The sequence below is a fragment of the Corylus avellana genome, chromosome ca1 (assembly GCF_901000735.1).
Source record: "Corylus avellana chromosome ca1, CavTom2PMs-1.0".
Taxonomy (NCBI): domain Eukaryota; kingdom Viridiplantae; phylum Streptophyta; class Magnoliopsida; order Fagales; family Betulaceae; genus Corylus; species Corylus avellana.
Genome location: NC_081541.1, coordinates 50,420,474 through 50,436,628, shown reverse-complemented (window position 1 = coordinate 50,436,628; position 16,155 = coordinate 50,420,474). Strand labels below are relative to the sequence as shown.

The window sequence follows — 16,155 nt, the reverse complement described above, 5'->3', positions numbered from 1 at the left end:
GTTTCCTGTTGCTTTTTCCTTTCTAACCTTCCTTGGCCCTTTGTGCTTCTTAGTTTTGGCGTTGTGCCCCTTAACCCCCCACCCATTATTTTGGTCGATGACTGTCCAACATGTACTTTAGGACCAAGGGATCTGACTGGTGCTGTAGATCTCATATGTCACTACAAGTTGTTGCCACATCATGAGTTTTTCTGTACGAGATTACTTCCTTTATCAATTTCAGACACATATTTTCTTCACAAGGTGGTTGGAGACACAGAAATCAGAAAGGAGAAGGGATGCAATTGGATCAGCGTATTCAGAACACATCCTACTCCAGAGATACTAACGTACAAATACAACCATTTGACCGGGATATTCTAAGAGAATCCTTTCAATTAAGGGAAACTGCTCCCATTGATTTGCCTCTTGTAAGAAATCCAGCGCTTTGAAATGTTTTTGTTGCTTTACAACAGTTCCTTATATTTGGATGAGAATCCCTGTTGTATGGATTGGTTCCCAGAGGTAAATATGGTCCTGTAATGGGTTACTTCTCTCTTTCTCTCTAATGGTCATCTTATTTGTTTTACTCTCTTTACTCTTTAGGCAGAGAAGGGTATCCCTACAGTTGTAGGGAAATCAAAAGTGAGTTCAAGGACAAGGAGAGGAAGCATAAAAAGCACAAAGACAGAGATATGGATAAGGATAAAGAGCATAAAAGGCACAAGCACTGTCATAAAGAGCGAAGTAAAGATAAAGACAAGGAGAAATAGAAGGATAGAAGTGGGCATCATGATTCTAGTGCTGATAACTCAAAGAAACACCATGAAAAAGGTTGGCAACCTCTCTTATAACTACTTTGTCTTCTGGAGCACTAGGGAAGCTTTGAGAAAAAATGGGAATTTTGTGAAAATCCTGGATTAACATTCTCGTTGCGCTTTTTACGTGGTAAACATAGTCATTGAGCTTGCTTTAACTTTCAAATAGCATTTTCTTCTTGAACCTTGGAAATTAAGCAATCAGCTGTGGTGAGGTATAGACTGCTATTGTCCATCCAGTTTAAGGATAACACCCTTTTGGCTTGTAACAAATTTAATTTGTCATGCTTTATTTTATATTTATATAATTCTGTATATTAATGTTAATTGCAGCTATCCTTACTAAACTATGGGATCCTTTGCAATGTCTCTAAAATTATTAATTTTTTATAATTCAAGATTAATTTGCAACACCGACAGTACCATCTAAGCAATATCAAAATTGACAGGTTAACGGGGTGGGATGGAGTTGACATTAATAATATTTTTGGTAGATTAGTGTGCCCCGCCTACTACTAATATTTAAATTTTGATACTAATTTGGATGATGAGGTGGACATTGCAAATTTATATTGAATTAGGGGGTTGATGACAAAAATTTGTGGGTGGCGGAGCAGTGAAATTAACCCCAAAGTTAGGATGGATAGCTTTAATTGACCCATGAATGAGTCTTTTACTTGTTATATTTTCAGAAAATGAAGCATGATGGAGATGAAGATCTTAATGACATTCACCGACACAAAAAGTAAGGTAATACATAAACAAGAAGCATTAACAATTTTAATGATTTTGTTTTATGTTCAATCCTAACTCATTGTTTCTCATATGAATTGCATAAGCTTTCCCATGATTTCTTCATCTATACTTGAGCTTTCTGTATTACTGCTAATTTGTTGCTGCACAAGAGCTCCAAAATTGATGAAATGGTTGTGATAAAAAGTAGCCGGCTGAAAAGGTGGCATACAATACTTGGGTTCTTCTCAAATTGTTGTTAGAGTTTGGAGGGATCTTGTGCTTAATATTGTCATATTGCTTGAGGTAAATGCCCTGCCATAGTACTTGATATTTTTTTGGATCAATTCTTATTTAGCAGCATTCTTCACAATTATATACCTAATTTCCTGACAGTATAGACTACACCTCAACTTCATGTTTCATTGATGATAATTAGCCATGTAATCAACCTAACTATTTGCCCTCCTTAAGGCCTAAACACATCTATACAAACCCAATTTTCCAATACTCAAAATTACTTTGGATTGGTCTTATCAAAATTACTTTGGATTGGTCTTACTCCCTAGCCTTCTCTGTTGCAGCTAGCTCTAATACCAGCCCCTATCCGCTGATAACCTCCAATTACCATTTAGAATATGGCCTGGACTCAAAAGTATTGTCGTTGCAGTCCCTCATTTGCTTAAGAACTAGTTAAATATGTATCCGTGTATGTGAGATGTTCTTGTCTCATTTTTTCCCTTGAGAAAGTTGTACTGACCTCCCTCTAGGTTTCTCAAAGTCACAATGTTCCTTGTTTTGAATACATCAATCACCTTCAAGATACTAATGTCCATTAAATTAGTATTTAGTTAAAATGTGTAGAATACTATTTGTTGTCTTTAATGGTTATGTATTCAAGTGTAAAATATTCTGAGTGTAATGGCTATTTATGTTTAGTAATTGTGAAGTATGTTTAGTAATAGCTTAGAAACATTGTCCAATTACTGTGGAAGAGATTTGGGTGTAGTTCTTTGAACAAAACATTTTGAGAGGAAAAAGAAAGAGTTACTGCTTCTAATTCAGAAAGAGAGTTTATGTGATGCAGAAGGTATTTACACTGGTCCAAGAAGTAGTAGCTGCATATAGTTGGCCGGATCCAGCCAATGTAAAACAACTTGCTGGTTGAAAATTGAAATTGTAAAGTGAGATTGTGTATATTTTTAAGACATTTTTATCCCATAACCATCCTGCTATATTGATGTGTTAGTTCTAACCAACTCTTGGATTAGTACTTATTAAAAAAAAAAAAAAAAAAGGTCCAAGGGTTGATTAATGGTCCAAGGGGAATGCTTTCAAAGTTTCATTGTGGTTGCCTATTTGTAAAGAATAATTTTTTTAAAAATAATAATAAAGCTATGAAAATGGTATGGTGAGCAGATTTTATATAGGAAATTGAAATTACAAGTAGATAGTTCTACTGAATGTTCTTTCCAATAAGCTGCCATAAGGTTTGGATATTGCAAGTGGCTCTCTTATGTATAAACTAAAACAAGCCCTAGATAGAATTTGGAAAAGATGCTTTTCCAAATTGTATGTCACAAATTGGGCAAAGGATTGGCTTATATATGATCCTCAATCAGTCAGATAGAATTATTTTGTCGATAGTTAGATTATTTAGACACAGCCAAAAGATAAACTAACAAATGTAGGAAAGGATAGGTGATCCATCTAAGTAGTCTCCTTTTGCAAATACAAATGAGATGACCATAAATATGTATATCTAGCCCTTGGGAGCTGTATTTAATATTTATATTTCATTTAATCTCAAGCCCAATATGTTACAACAGCCCACTCACACTAGTAACAGAAAGCCCACTAACTCTCTTAACTAAAATATCTCAAAATATCTCTTTACATCCGCCCTCATATATTCTGGTAGGTATGAATAACAAAGAGTAATGATAAAAATCATTCTCCATCTCATCTTTTACCCATTTTCATTATTGAATTTGCAAAAAAAAAAAAATTGAAAGATGGTTGAGAGAATGATATGATATCATTTAACGGGCCTCAACAACAAATCACTCTCTATTGTCAAAATCCGTCAAAAAACTTGACAAATTTATTAGATGTGCTATATCAAAACCAATAAAATCATGACACGTGTTCTATTTTTAGGCTTACAAATTAATTTTATAAAAAAACTTTTACAACCTAAAGATTTGAGGTATGCTGTGCCACCAATAATAAACCTCCTCCGAGAAAAGCTTTTGGCTGCAAAATGGTAACTTGGAAATTGAACCCATTTTTGTCATACCATCTCTCTTCTTTGCCCTTCTCATGTTCTTCTTCTTATACACCTCAGTGATTCAGTGAAGTTCCCTCTCATTTCACAATCGAGTTGCCTTTCCTTGATCCTATCAATTGAGTTGCCTTTCCTTCTTCCTTAGTGACGCCATGAGTGCAGCGGTTAGGAGAGGAGCAATGATTCTTCCTCTGCCCTTCTCCCAACGCCCCCCCCCCTCCCCCCTTTTTTTTTCTTCGACATTTTGGTCTCTTCTCCACCCAAAAATACAATATCTTCCCTCCCTCTACCATTGACCTCCGCTCCTATTCCGCCTTCCAGCTCCGAGCACTATCATATGATCCTCTCTCTGTCACTCACGCGCCTGTGCGTGGATCTCACACATGAGGGTTCAAATAGGGTTGAGGGACCTCTCGAGGTTCGAGCTCCTTTCAATATCTCCTTTTACTTTAGTAACCGCTTTATACAGTACTACAAAGAGAATCAAGTCACTTGTTAGGCGTAGGCCCATTTCCTTCTATTTGGTTGTTTTATGCACTGTTATTTTCATTGAGTCTAATATTGGGTAGCTCACTCCTTTTTCGGTGTTTTGATGCTTTGTAACCTCTCCCAAATTTGAATTTGAGAAGAAAAAGGTTATTACATGTAATGGTTGAAGATATTGTGATGAGAAAAATACACTTTACTAAATACAGTTACTTATTTTATATATACTTAAAAAAAAAAAAAAAAAAAACCAATTTTAACAAAAAACGCAAGTAAAATAAGAGTAATGCTTTCTCATACTCATTTTTTCGCACCTATAAGCGACTCTTAAAATCACAATTAAATTAAAATTCAAAAAAATTAGATTACAAATTCAATAATAATTTTAGAAGTCACATTAGGTTATGGAAAAATAAGTTTTAAAGGCCATCACAAAAGATAATGTTTATTTTTATTCTGTTACACATTTCTTGTCTATCTTGATACGAGAGATGTATATATATATATATATATATATATATATATATATATATATATTATCTTACTTTTTTTCTTTTAGAATGTTATTCTCAGCTAACAGTTGAGAAATAACTCATCCTTTAACCACCTATAGTGTATCATGAAAATATTCTTTGAATGAAATAATGATCTCCACAACCACAAGGCATATTAATCAAATTGTTGCATTCAACTATGTTTGTTTTATAACATTTCTCCGCATTCCACTATTGGCTGCCAATTAATAAAGGGGCTCATATGGTCTACTTGCTCGAACAAGTAAAAAGCTTTATTTTTAAGCTTTTGTCAAAAGCGTATTTTGACTATTTTTAGGCTTTTTCGGTTATTAAAAGTGCTTTTAATTTTTTTACTAAATAAGTACTTTTTTCTTCAAACATATTTTTTTAGTGTTAAAAGCACATTTAGGCACGCAATCCAAATAGACCCTAAGACCTATATAAATTGAGGCCTTAAGCTACTCTAACAGTAACACCAAATTAGTTCATGTGCTTGAGTGAAAAATCATGCAAATCCAAATTTAGTTACGGAGAACCAAATGGACACTGCACTTGTTTGTCCAATTTTTTACTGTTTGTTCTTATTTTCACACTATATTATTCATTTTGGGTCTATTGTTAGGGAGCTTACCCTTTTTTTCGGTTTATGTTTGTTTTTTCTTAAGATCTCACATTCTCTCTTCATTACGGATAAAAAATGGCAAGAATCCTCCCTTGTAACTTTTCTCCAATCAATTAGAAAAAAATAAAATAAAATATAAAAAATAAAATTTGACACCTCCACAATTTGTGAATTAATCATATACATAGAGGACATGCTTAGTTTATTTTGACAAATACTAACTTCCTCAGTACCTCCACATAAGATAATCAGTATTGTTAATTGGACTCATTTGTAGATCTTACTTATTCAATTGTAATTTTTTTTAAAAAATTGGGATAACTTCACTTTAGACCCTTAAATTAACATACAATTTGACAAGTTCCCGAACTTCAAAATCTATTGATTTGAACCCATAAATTTTCTATTGCAGTTAATTTGAACTCCTTAGTCAGATTTTAAACATTAAAAGTGAGACAATGACACTTATACCCCTGACTTTTTTATAAAATTTCAAATTAAAATTTTTTAAAAAATATTATAAAAAAAAAAATCACAAGGTCACCCACGGTTGGGCCACCTTGTGACTCTTATTTTTTCAATTTTTTTAATAAAAAGAAAATTGAAGGGTAATTTTGTCTTTTTAGAGGTTTTAACAGTAAAAATTGACGGAGGTGGTAAATTGACTGCAATTAAAAGTTCAGTAGTTTAGATTGAGATGTTTTGAAATTTAAGGGAGGCTTGTCAATCTCATGGTAATTCAGGGATCTAAAGTAAAGTTATCCCTTTAAAAATAAAATGTGTTGAAAAAATAATACTGAACAAATCTCATCACAAAGGATGCGTTTGAGTGTGACATTGGGATCTAACTCATAAAAAATGCAATTTTGAATTAAATCGCAAAAAATAAATTGTTTGAAATTACATTTTTAAAAAATTGTAATTTGTAAATGTAAAAAATATATATTTCCAAATCGTAGGCAAGGTCATGTTTTTTAACGCACAATTTTAAAGGTAAGATTACAATTTTAAATATCAAACCACGATTTTACCAATAGTTTAACTACACTTTCAAAAATCACATTTTCGAACCATACATTTTTAAATTACATTTTTTTAAATCGCAAAACCAACCCAAAATAATTGTCATACCGTCGTTTTGGCGCCTATTAACAATTCACCCGCGCCTCTCCAAATTTCGTTATCGCTCTGCAAATTTCTAGGGTTTCGCTACTGTTCCGATCTCCGACGAGCATTGTGTAGTACGATCTGACCTTCGATTTTTTGGTTTGATTCCTGATCCGAACAGCGCAACAATTCTCTCTGCACCTCTTTTCTTCGCTCCGTCGAAGGCCACGATTCCTCTCTCTCGCTCGCTCGGTTGAAGAAGGAAAGCACTCTCTCCGAAATATGTAAGCTTTCTCCACTTACACCAAAATACTGGAAGAAATACCCCAGTTTGAGCAGATTCTAACATTCATATCAGAAGCTATAAATTTTGCTTTGCATTTTCCCGTAATCCGGATCCCAAGCTACCAGCTAATGTGATGCAAAATCTGCTCTTCAGACCCATGTCGGATTATCAAACTTCAAGTTGCTCCTATGTCTCCAAAGTTTGTACACTGTGGAGCCCCAAACAAGTTTACAAATAACACCCAATAAATTATTTTCTTCCCAAGCAATCAGACCTTCAGCTAACACATCCTCCCAAGAAGTAGGAAAAGAGTCATGTAGACACAATCAAAGAATAATACTTATACAAAAAAAGCACTTCATCTCACCACCAAACCCCATTTCAATAATCGGTCTCCCTTAGCAAGACTATCCCGAATAGCCAGCCACAAGAAAAAAGCTTCCTCCACTCAACTTTGGGTTTTGGCCTCCCAAGTATCTTTGAAGTATATTTAAATTTTCTAGAAGGCAACCACAAAGGATTATCAACCAAACCAATCTTAACAAGAGACAAACCACTTTGGATAGCTACTAAATCATCCGATATCGCCGGATTCCATTGCCAATCCCATCCCCTTATAACACTAGATAGCTTGGCATCAATACGACTTCTAGCATCATAGATAACCCGAAAAGCCATATTTATCATAAAGCACACCCTCCGGATGCCAATTATTCATCCACAACGAAATATTAGTACCATGCCCAACTTGGAATTTTAAGAAATTCTTAGCTACTTCCCAGAGCTTAAGAATCTTCCTCCAACTCCAAGTAGAGTCATGAGGAACTTTTAGGAGCCAAAAACACTGGCCCTTAATCAAATTAGCTTTTACCCAAGCCACCCACAGAGACCCGGATCTAGTAAAAGGGCCTAAATGTGTCTCAAAATGGCAGCCTTATTCCATTCCTCAAGCTTCTTTAACCCCAAACCTCCCTCAATTTTTGGAACACTAATAAATTCCTAGGCAACCTTAGCCTTAGCTGAAGACATGCCTTGATTATAAAGGAATGATTTGATTTTTCATTTGTATTGCACTTTTAGGGAACTACAGATTCAGTGCAGATTCCTTTCAGATGTTAACAAACAATTTGTGTTGTGTTTAGCATTTCGGAAGTATGTCTGTGCTTGGGGTGCTATAATTGCTGGAATGCCTTGAGTTTTGTTTCTGAAAAAGCATGAAAAGTATTTCTCATATGCTGACTGAACAGTGACAGTCTTGGACATTGCTTGGTGGTATGTATGCCATATAAGCAGAATGTGAGCCTTATTTTCTTCCTTGTACTAATTTGAGGTATTGTTGTTGAAATAGTATTTAGAGCAAGATGCACCTTATTTCATTAGTTAGATATGCATTATTGTTTTTGCATACATGGAGGGTGAGAGGCAGATTATATATTTGCAATGGACTGCAAATGCGGCTTAATTGATTGTAGATTAACAGTTTCAAAGGCATCTGATTGGGTTTAAATGTTAAATGCATTTGCTTTTATATCTGATTTAACATGTTACTAAGCTTGTAGTGTCAATGACGTTACAGGAAGAAAAGCCTCTTGTTCTGAATGTAGTGAGGCGAGCAGAGCAGCAGCTTCTTAATGACAGGTAAGCTATTAGATGGTTATCATTGTGATCTTAACGTTGTTCCAAGTGGTGATTGAATTGCATTTGTTTGATGTCTAGGGCCCACGTGATGGAATGCCTTCCTATTGTTGTACTTGCAGAATCCAAGAAATTGAGTGCTAAGCTTATTCTTGGTGCTGACAGGTAAGGAAGCACAATGTTTTAAGGGATGAATTAGATCCAATTGTGTTTGATAAAACAACTTATCAAAAAAAATCTGCAATTGGATTACTTAAAAAATTTTAGTTAGTTCCTAGCTACACTTTCTTACGAATCAAAAATACCATTATAGAAGCTCAAATGTTTTAGAGACTAGAATTTGTGTTTTAGTTAAATCTGTTTTCTGCACAAGATGTGCTTTAAGGAAGCCTCTTGTTTGTGTGCTTGCTGCCTGTTTATACAAGTTCCATGTCTTACGCATTAACCTAAAAGTTTGTATCAGTCTCTGCTGCATATTCTTCTACTAAGTGTAGTTGGTCAGATATAGTGTTGGCTTTGAGCATGTGGAAAGCCTAGAGAATTCTATCTCAATCGTTTCAGTGAGATACCTGAGTGCAAAATTTGTAAAAATGGTTTTAATTCCCAAAGTATATCATCTTGCCATAGCAAGAAATTTGGTTTTAGGATACCAAATTAAATGACTGAGAAATTCCAAAGTATTTCAGGACTACTGAGAAATTTGGTTTTTCCTTGTGCTGAGGATGCCAAATTAACCTTTCTAATGTTTACTGCTCTATTCTGTAAATTACATAGGCTGCTTCTATGCCGTGTGTTATAGTTTGTATGAATGTTTTAGACACAAAAGACGGAGGCTATTATATTATTCAACTTATGTTAACCTAATACAAGCATCCTATTATATAGGATTAGGGAAATACCATAGAGACTAAAATACCCCCAAAACCCTAATGACTCAAACCCTAACTCTTCTAACACTCCCCCTCAAGCTGGAGCATATACATCATATGAATCCAGCTTGGAAGATACAAGCAAACGAAAAACAACTAGAAAACATATTCTAACACTCCCCCTGGAACAGCTTGGACCACACAAGTTAATTAAATAAAACTTCAATGCCGGTCGAAAACTCGTTGGTAACTTGAACAACCATTTGATCGGTTCTCGCCGAAAAACACCAAGGCCGGTCGGATGCAACGATCACTTGATCGGTTCTCGCCGGAGAATCCAAGGCTGGTCGAATACATCGATCTTGGGATTGGTTCTCGCCGAAAAACACCAAGGCCGATCGGATGCAACGATCACTTGATCGGTTCTCGCCGGAGAATCCAAGGCCGGTCGGATACATCAATCACAAACAACAAATTTTCACATGATTAACCAACAAGATTAGCCGGAAAACAGATACCGGAAAAACAAAAAACTTTGCCGGAGCTTTGCTGGAAATATGCCAGAACTTCGTCGGGGCTTCAAAACTGGCCAGAAACACACAGAACTGGCCGGCAGTACTTAAAAACACAAGAAAAACACTGAAAAACAGAACAGAAAAAGTCACCGGAGGCTCGCCGGACCTTCGCCGGAGTATCGCCGGATACTCGCCGGAGTATTGCCGGAGCTCGCCGGAGAAGACAGAACACTCCGACCACTTCAACAACAGCAACTAGAGAATCAATAGAGGGCCACACAGTAACGTTTCAACACCAAAAACATCAAATCGTCGGAATTTTTTTTTTTTCCGATGGCTGCTGCAACTTTTCCGGCTACCACAGAATACTCCGGCCACTTCAGACAAGATAGAAAACCACCACAGAACCATCCAGCCAGCATCACAGAACATCAAAAACAAACAAAATATATATATATATATATATTTTTCTCACCGGAAGGAGTTCCGGTCACCTTAAAACAAGAACAAAACAGCTCTACGGAGCTCTTTGAAGGTACTGCCCGTGTGGGTTAGCCCACACGGGCAGTGCTGCCACCAAGAAGAAAACTAAACTACCCAAGAATCGAAACAAGCTCTAATACCATGTTATAGTTTGTATGAACGGTTTAGACACAAAAGGCGGAGGCTATTATATTATTCAACTTATGTTAACCTAATACAAGCATCCTATTATATAAGATTAGGGAAATACCATAGAGACTAAAATACCTCCAAAACCCTAATGACTCAAACCCTAACTCTTCTATAGTATTTAATAATGGTATACCAAAAGTATAGTACAGGGCAGGGAAAATTAAAAGATAAGTTTCTCCTTTTGAGTGTGTGGTGATACCAGAAGTACATTTTCTAGTTTGAGCTTGCACTTACAGCGAGCACATTCTTCAATATCGATGCACAGTCAACCAGTAGTGTGAGGCTGAGGCCAGAAAGCATAGATATGAAAGGGTAACTTGACAGCAATGGTATGGTCAAGACCTTCATAGGAAATCAATAGGTAATAATAAGAGCAAAATTTATATCATCATGAAAAGACAAAAAACAATGATATATAAAAGAAATTTTGTTAAAAGACATACAGCTCCAATGCGAGATACCATGATGGGCCCAAATATCCTCTCCACCACGGGGTATACAAATAGTTGAAAGAATAATAGACCAAAGCCTGGTAGTTTAGAAAATAGAAGGTAACCATTAAATATCCAATGAGTAATACCCTTCATATGAAAACTATGCTATGATGAGAAATGCATTTGAATGTTAGTTTGCACATTACTAGATAAAGTTCAGATGAAAAACATCATCTCTTGCACTGTCTTTGCAGTAGATGTTACTTCGGTTATTTTTATGTTAAGAGCCATATGATTGGCTTATTAGTATATGGTCATTGACTCAAAATGATAACAGATTGGAACACTCTGAGAAAGGAGGAAGGTTTTGTTGATGTGACGTATTTTTTTAATATTTTTACTATTGAGAGCTTTAATGTGATAATTTCAAGTCTAATATAAATAATACAGTGATAGAGTAGGAACTCTAATTTTGGATTCTGTCTTTCTGACAACCACTTTCTCTCTCTTTCATTCTCTCTCTCTCTTTTTATTTTTCCGTTCATATTCTTCACCTTGTATCAAAGCAAGAATCTAGGCTTAATAAGTTTTATCAGCAACATACAGTAGCTGATATGATCCATACGAATGCTAATGTCAGCGTGGCAAACGAACCCATGGTTGAGATCAGAATGTGATGGGTGATAGGATCCTCATAATATTTTCTACATTATTGTCATATTTTGTAATATTATCACATTAATTGCAATCTCTTTATTATTAGGAATTTCTATAATAATTGTATGATATTATCTTGTGATAACCAGGCTGCTATACATAATGCATCTAACCCAGTTTTTCATGAAATGATTAAACATATTGAGGTTAATTGTCATTATGTCCGAGACAAATTTTACAACATTCGTGAAGCCTGGAGACCAGTTAGCTAATATATTTACAAAATATTTATGTCGTAACCGATTAGAGTTTATTTGTTCCAAGTTAGGTTTATATGATATATATGCTCCAGCTTGAGGGGGAGTGTTAGAAGAATGTATTAGGGTTTGAGGGTAGTTTAGTCATTGTTATACTTCTTTAAACTTATATAATAATATGTTTGACAGAGACTACATTACAACGTACGAGACTCCTCTTCCTCTCTAACCTTTTTCCTGCAAACCTCTTAACAGTATTGAATATTACAATGTATATAGATTATGAGATGAGAGGCAAAGTACAAACATAAGCCTCCTCTTTCAATTTTTTCTTTCCATGCACAACAGTATCTTTGTGATCTTTTTACAGTCCCCTCCTTAAAGGTTAATTGTATCAACTACTTAAAGTTGCATAAGATCTCCTTTCTATTGTTTTATTAATTTTCTTACATTTTCCCAGATAAAATTATAGGCATCACTCTTCCCTTACGTCGATTTTCCTATATTAATTAGAAAAGAACAAGTGCCAAGAAAACAGAAAATAAAATTTTTTTTTTTTCTTTTTGATGTCGGGGAACCTCTCCAAGGCAAAGCCCTTTGGACCCACCCCTGGAGAGTAAACCCCGGTCCCGTGCATCGCACTCTCAGAAGTTTTCCTACACAGAACTGGTTAAATCGCTAGCATTTCACCAGAGGTGTGGCCCCAAATGATTGTTTGCACCCATGAAGTATTGAACCTTGGACCTTGAAGGGGATGATAGCTCAAGACCAAGGCCTCCACCACTTGGGCCAACCCCTTGGGGTAGTAACAGTGATGAGATCAAAACAGTTCAAGTTTATCCTGAAAAAACAAGAAGTTCAGAGTACGAGGAGACAAACTACTAGACTGCTAAGAAAAGAGATCAAACACTAAATAGAATAGTTCACTTGATGGTAACATACCATCTAGCCATATTACCTGTAATAGAAAGAACTTCACCAACATCTGTAGTCGTATAGTTCAATCCCCCATATTTCCTGGGACTAACAGCCCACAATGAAAAAATCTGAAGACCAGGACGGATAAATATTAAAACCGTTCTAGTTATTACTAAAAAGACTCATAATTTCCTTATCCAAAAAAAAAACATTTACAATTGAATTCAAGAAGAGAATTTACCTCTGTATAAGCCATATCATGAAGCTGGAAAACACAGTAGACAATGATAGATGACATCAATGGCCAATTTTTCAGAAGGCTCTGTTGAGAAGCTGGATACTTCTCCTCAGACTTTTTTTGCATGCTTCCTTCCTCATCAGGCCCATAAGTGGTGGACGCTCGTTGATCATGTGAGTCCTCAAGCTCTCTTTTATTTTTAGTATGCATATGCATCGTTTCCTGCCCCATCCAGAAATTTTTAGACTTTAAAGTTTTAATCATTGCAAGCCACAATATTATAAATGCAAAAAAATTATACTGAAGATAGTATATTATTAATATGCTAAATCATACTTTACACTTCAATATTAATAATTGAAGTAGGGGAAAATACACGTAGTTCCCTCAAACTACCACCCCTTACTTTGCTTAGACCACCAAACTTCAAAAAGTGATACTTGAATCCCTCCAACTACCACACCATTACAAGTTACACCTTCCATTAGCATATGGTGTTAAAACAAACGAAAAAATGTCGCACGTGACATGCACATGAATTTTTTTATTTGAACTACCAAAATTGCCCCTAAAATATATAAAAATTAGAAACAATTGAAAAAAAAAAAAAAGAAGAAGGATGTTAGAAGAATGTATAAGGGTTTAGGAGTATTTTGGTCATTATCATATTTCTCAAAGTTTATATAATAATATGTCTGAGGTAGGCTACGTAAGTTGCACTAGCCTCCACTTTCTCTGTAGTATTCTTCATGCAAACCTCTCAATAAAGGGTAACCGAACCACCCTCCTGACCAGTTCAGAGATGGCGGGGGTGTTCGGCCACCCCTTCAAGTTTCTTTTTAGTTTTTATTTTTAAAATAATTTTTAGGGGTAAGTGGATAATTCAAGTAAAACAATTCACGTACAAATCACACAGCATTTTTCAGTCCATTTTAATGCCAAATGCTAATGAAGAGTGAACTTCCAACCCATCTAGTAGTTGGAATGAGTCAAGTGTCACTTTTTAAAGTGTGGTGGTTTAAGTGCCAAAGGAGGGGTAGATTGAGGGGACTAAATGTATTTTTCCCTTAAAATAACAAAGGGAATATCTAAGGGATAAGAAATGCTTAAATTGTATTCACTATAAGTGCAAAATATTGTACAATAAAATCGAATGGCATTAATCAAAATTAAAGCGGCTAAGCATCTACTGTTAGACGTAGACAATAATCTCATCTAATTTAGTATAAAAGTCAAATATTCAATCACACTAGTCAACAAGTTTCATTCTTAATAAATAGCTAGAACTACATGATGGCACTTAGACCCCACGAATCAAAGTCACCATTGTAATAAATTTTAAAATCTCATAGAGTAAATATTTTGTAACTCTTCACTTCAATTACAAAATTACATATTTAGGTAAACTTCAATGTTTTCTAGCATAAAGGTTGATCGCATGTCCTCTATACATGCATTTCTCGACATAAGTCTGCTTTTAATTCCTTAAGACAGGAAAGGCCTTTGTGATCCTTCACTTTGTGACATTTTGGTCTATAGCAACATGTTCAATCTTTACCATCTGTGCTGCCAGCAACATTATGCTGTATGCTGGCTATTTGGTTGATGCTAAAAGAAGCCTCCGGTTCGAAGAGTTTGTTAGGGTTAAAAGAATATGTTAGTGAGAGGAATTTGTTAAGGGGTCGTTTGGTCATTTTACTATATTTGCAATCCAAAACATAATACAGGTGTGAGAGACGCTACGCAAGCTTTTCTAGCCTCTTTTTTCTCCTTGTGCTTCTCATGCAAACCTTACAACATGGTATCAAACCCTAGGGTTTGACTCCTTCCCTCTTCCCTTTGTTTTGTTTTCCTGCTCCCTCTTGTGCTATTGATCTCAAACTACTAAGACATTGGGCTTTATGCCCATGATTGAAGGTAGATGGTGCCAATATCACCATCATTAGTGGTGTTATGTCGTTGTCATCACTGCCATCGGCTCTGTCATCGTCGATAGTTTAGGGGTAAACAACAGAACCAGTATTGTGGCTGTTGTTGTATGAGTTTTGTCCTGTATAGAAAATCGCTCAGGGTGTGTGTTTGTGTTGATCAGCATTGTGGTGTTCAATGGTGTCTATGGTGGCTGGACATTGTTCTGGTGGTTGATTGTTTCGGTGGCAGGTTGTGTTTCCATTAAATTGTGTTGTGCTCGCTGATTGCCTCTATTGTTATCATCGTCTTTTATCCTCTATTGTTCTCTAATTACCATGATGTTGATTCACCTCAAAGTTTCACCCTAGCCATTCGTTCCCTCACCAAAGTTGCCAGCTCCAGCACTACCCCATCTTAGTCCTGATCTCGAGTTGTTGTCTAATAATACATGTTCCTGGTTTTCCTTTTAACTTGTTATCCATTAGGAAAATTACCAAAGCTCTTAATTGTTCTGTTAGTTTTAATCCATCATTGTGCATTTTTTAGGATCTCGAGACGAAGATGATGATTGGTATGGAGCATGAAGCTAGTGGATTATATTCTCTAGATCTTGCGCCTCTCTTTCCATCTCGAGCTTTGTAATCGTCTGTCTTTGGTCTTCAATGCCATTTTCGTCTTGGTCATCTTTCACTTTCTACTTTGAAGCATCAAATTCCTAGTCTTCATCATGAGTTGTCCTTGCATTACAAAGCTTATCAGCTTAGAAAGCATCATCGTGTCTCTTTTCCGTCAAGAGTTGTTAGTAAGATTTTGAGTCCTTTTGAGTTAGTTCATTTTGCTGTATGGGGTCCAATTAATGTAGCGTCAAATAAATTTCACTATTTTGTGAACTTCGTAGATGATTTTTCTCGTATTACATGGTTATTTTTCATGAAAAATCGCTCCGTGTTATTTTCTATTTTTCAAATTTTTCGTAATACAATTAAGACTCAATTTGATTAGAAAATACGTATCTTACGTTTTGATAATGCCAAAGAATATACATCTAGCTATTTTGCATCCTATCTGTCTGACAAAGACATTATCCATTAGACTTCATCTGTTGATGTTGCTCATGTTCCAAAACAATTTTGGAGTGATGTTGTTCTCGCTGCATGCTATCTCATTAATCGAATGGGTATCAAGTTGACCTGATAAAACCCGGTTTGACCCGA

At 35.6% G+C, this 16,155-nt stretch overlaps 3 protein-coding genes across 5 annotated transcripts in view; 2 read left to right on the top strand and 1 right to left on the bottom strand.

Moving 5' to 3' along the window:
* The first annotated feature begins 6 nt into the window (after positions 1 to 6).
* Positions 7 to 2,764, top strand: LOC132174772 (mediator of RNA polymerase II transcription subunit 19a-like). Its single transcript, XM_059586451.1, has 3 exons — positions 7 to 504; positions 586 to 813; positions 1,490 to 2,764. The coding sequence occupies exons 1-3, from the start codon at positions 433 to 435 to the stop codon at positions 1,544 to 1,546; spliced, it is 357 nt and encodes a 118-aa protein (XP_059442434.1). The 5' UTR covers positions 7 to 432; the 3' UTR covers positions 1,547 to 2,764.
* A 3,823-nt stretch (positions 2,765 to 6,587) lies between these two features.
* The window catches only part of LOC132174760 (protein FAR1-RELATED SEQUENCE 6-like), a 14,277-nt gene continuing 4,709 nt past the window's right edge, over positions 6,588 to 16,155 (top strand). For all 3 annotated transcript variants that reach the window (XM_059586832.1, XM_059587594.1, XM_059588344.1), the window contains exons 1-3: positions 6,588 to 6,830; positions 8,409 to 8,470; positions 8,549 to 8,632. The gene's annotated coding sequence lies outside the window, so the exon portion shown is untranslated. The remainder of the gene's footprint in view (positions 6,831 to 8,408; positions 8,471 to 8,548; positions 8,633 to 16,155) is intronic.
* LOC132174386 (protein ZINC INDUCED FACILITATOR 1-like) lies at positions 9,025 to 13,247 on the bottom strand. The gene is made up of 6 exons (XM_059586049.1): positions 13,034 to 13,247; positions 12,833 to 12,920; positions 10,970 to 11,055; positions 10,761 to 10,868; positions 9,855 to 10,091; positions 9,025 to 9,036 (listed from the first exon to the last, which is right to left on the bottom strand). The coding sequence occupies exons 1-6, from the start codon at positions 13,244 to 13,246 to the stop codon at positions 9,025 to 9,027; spliced, it is 744 nt and encodes a 247-aa protein (XP_059442032.1). The 5' UTR covers position 13,247.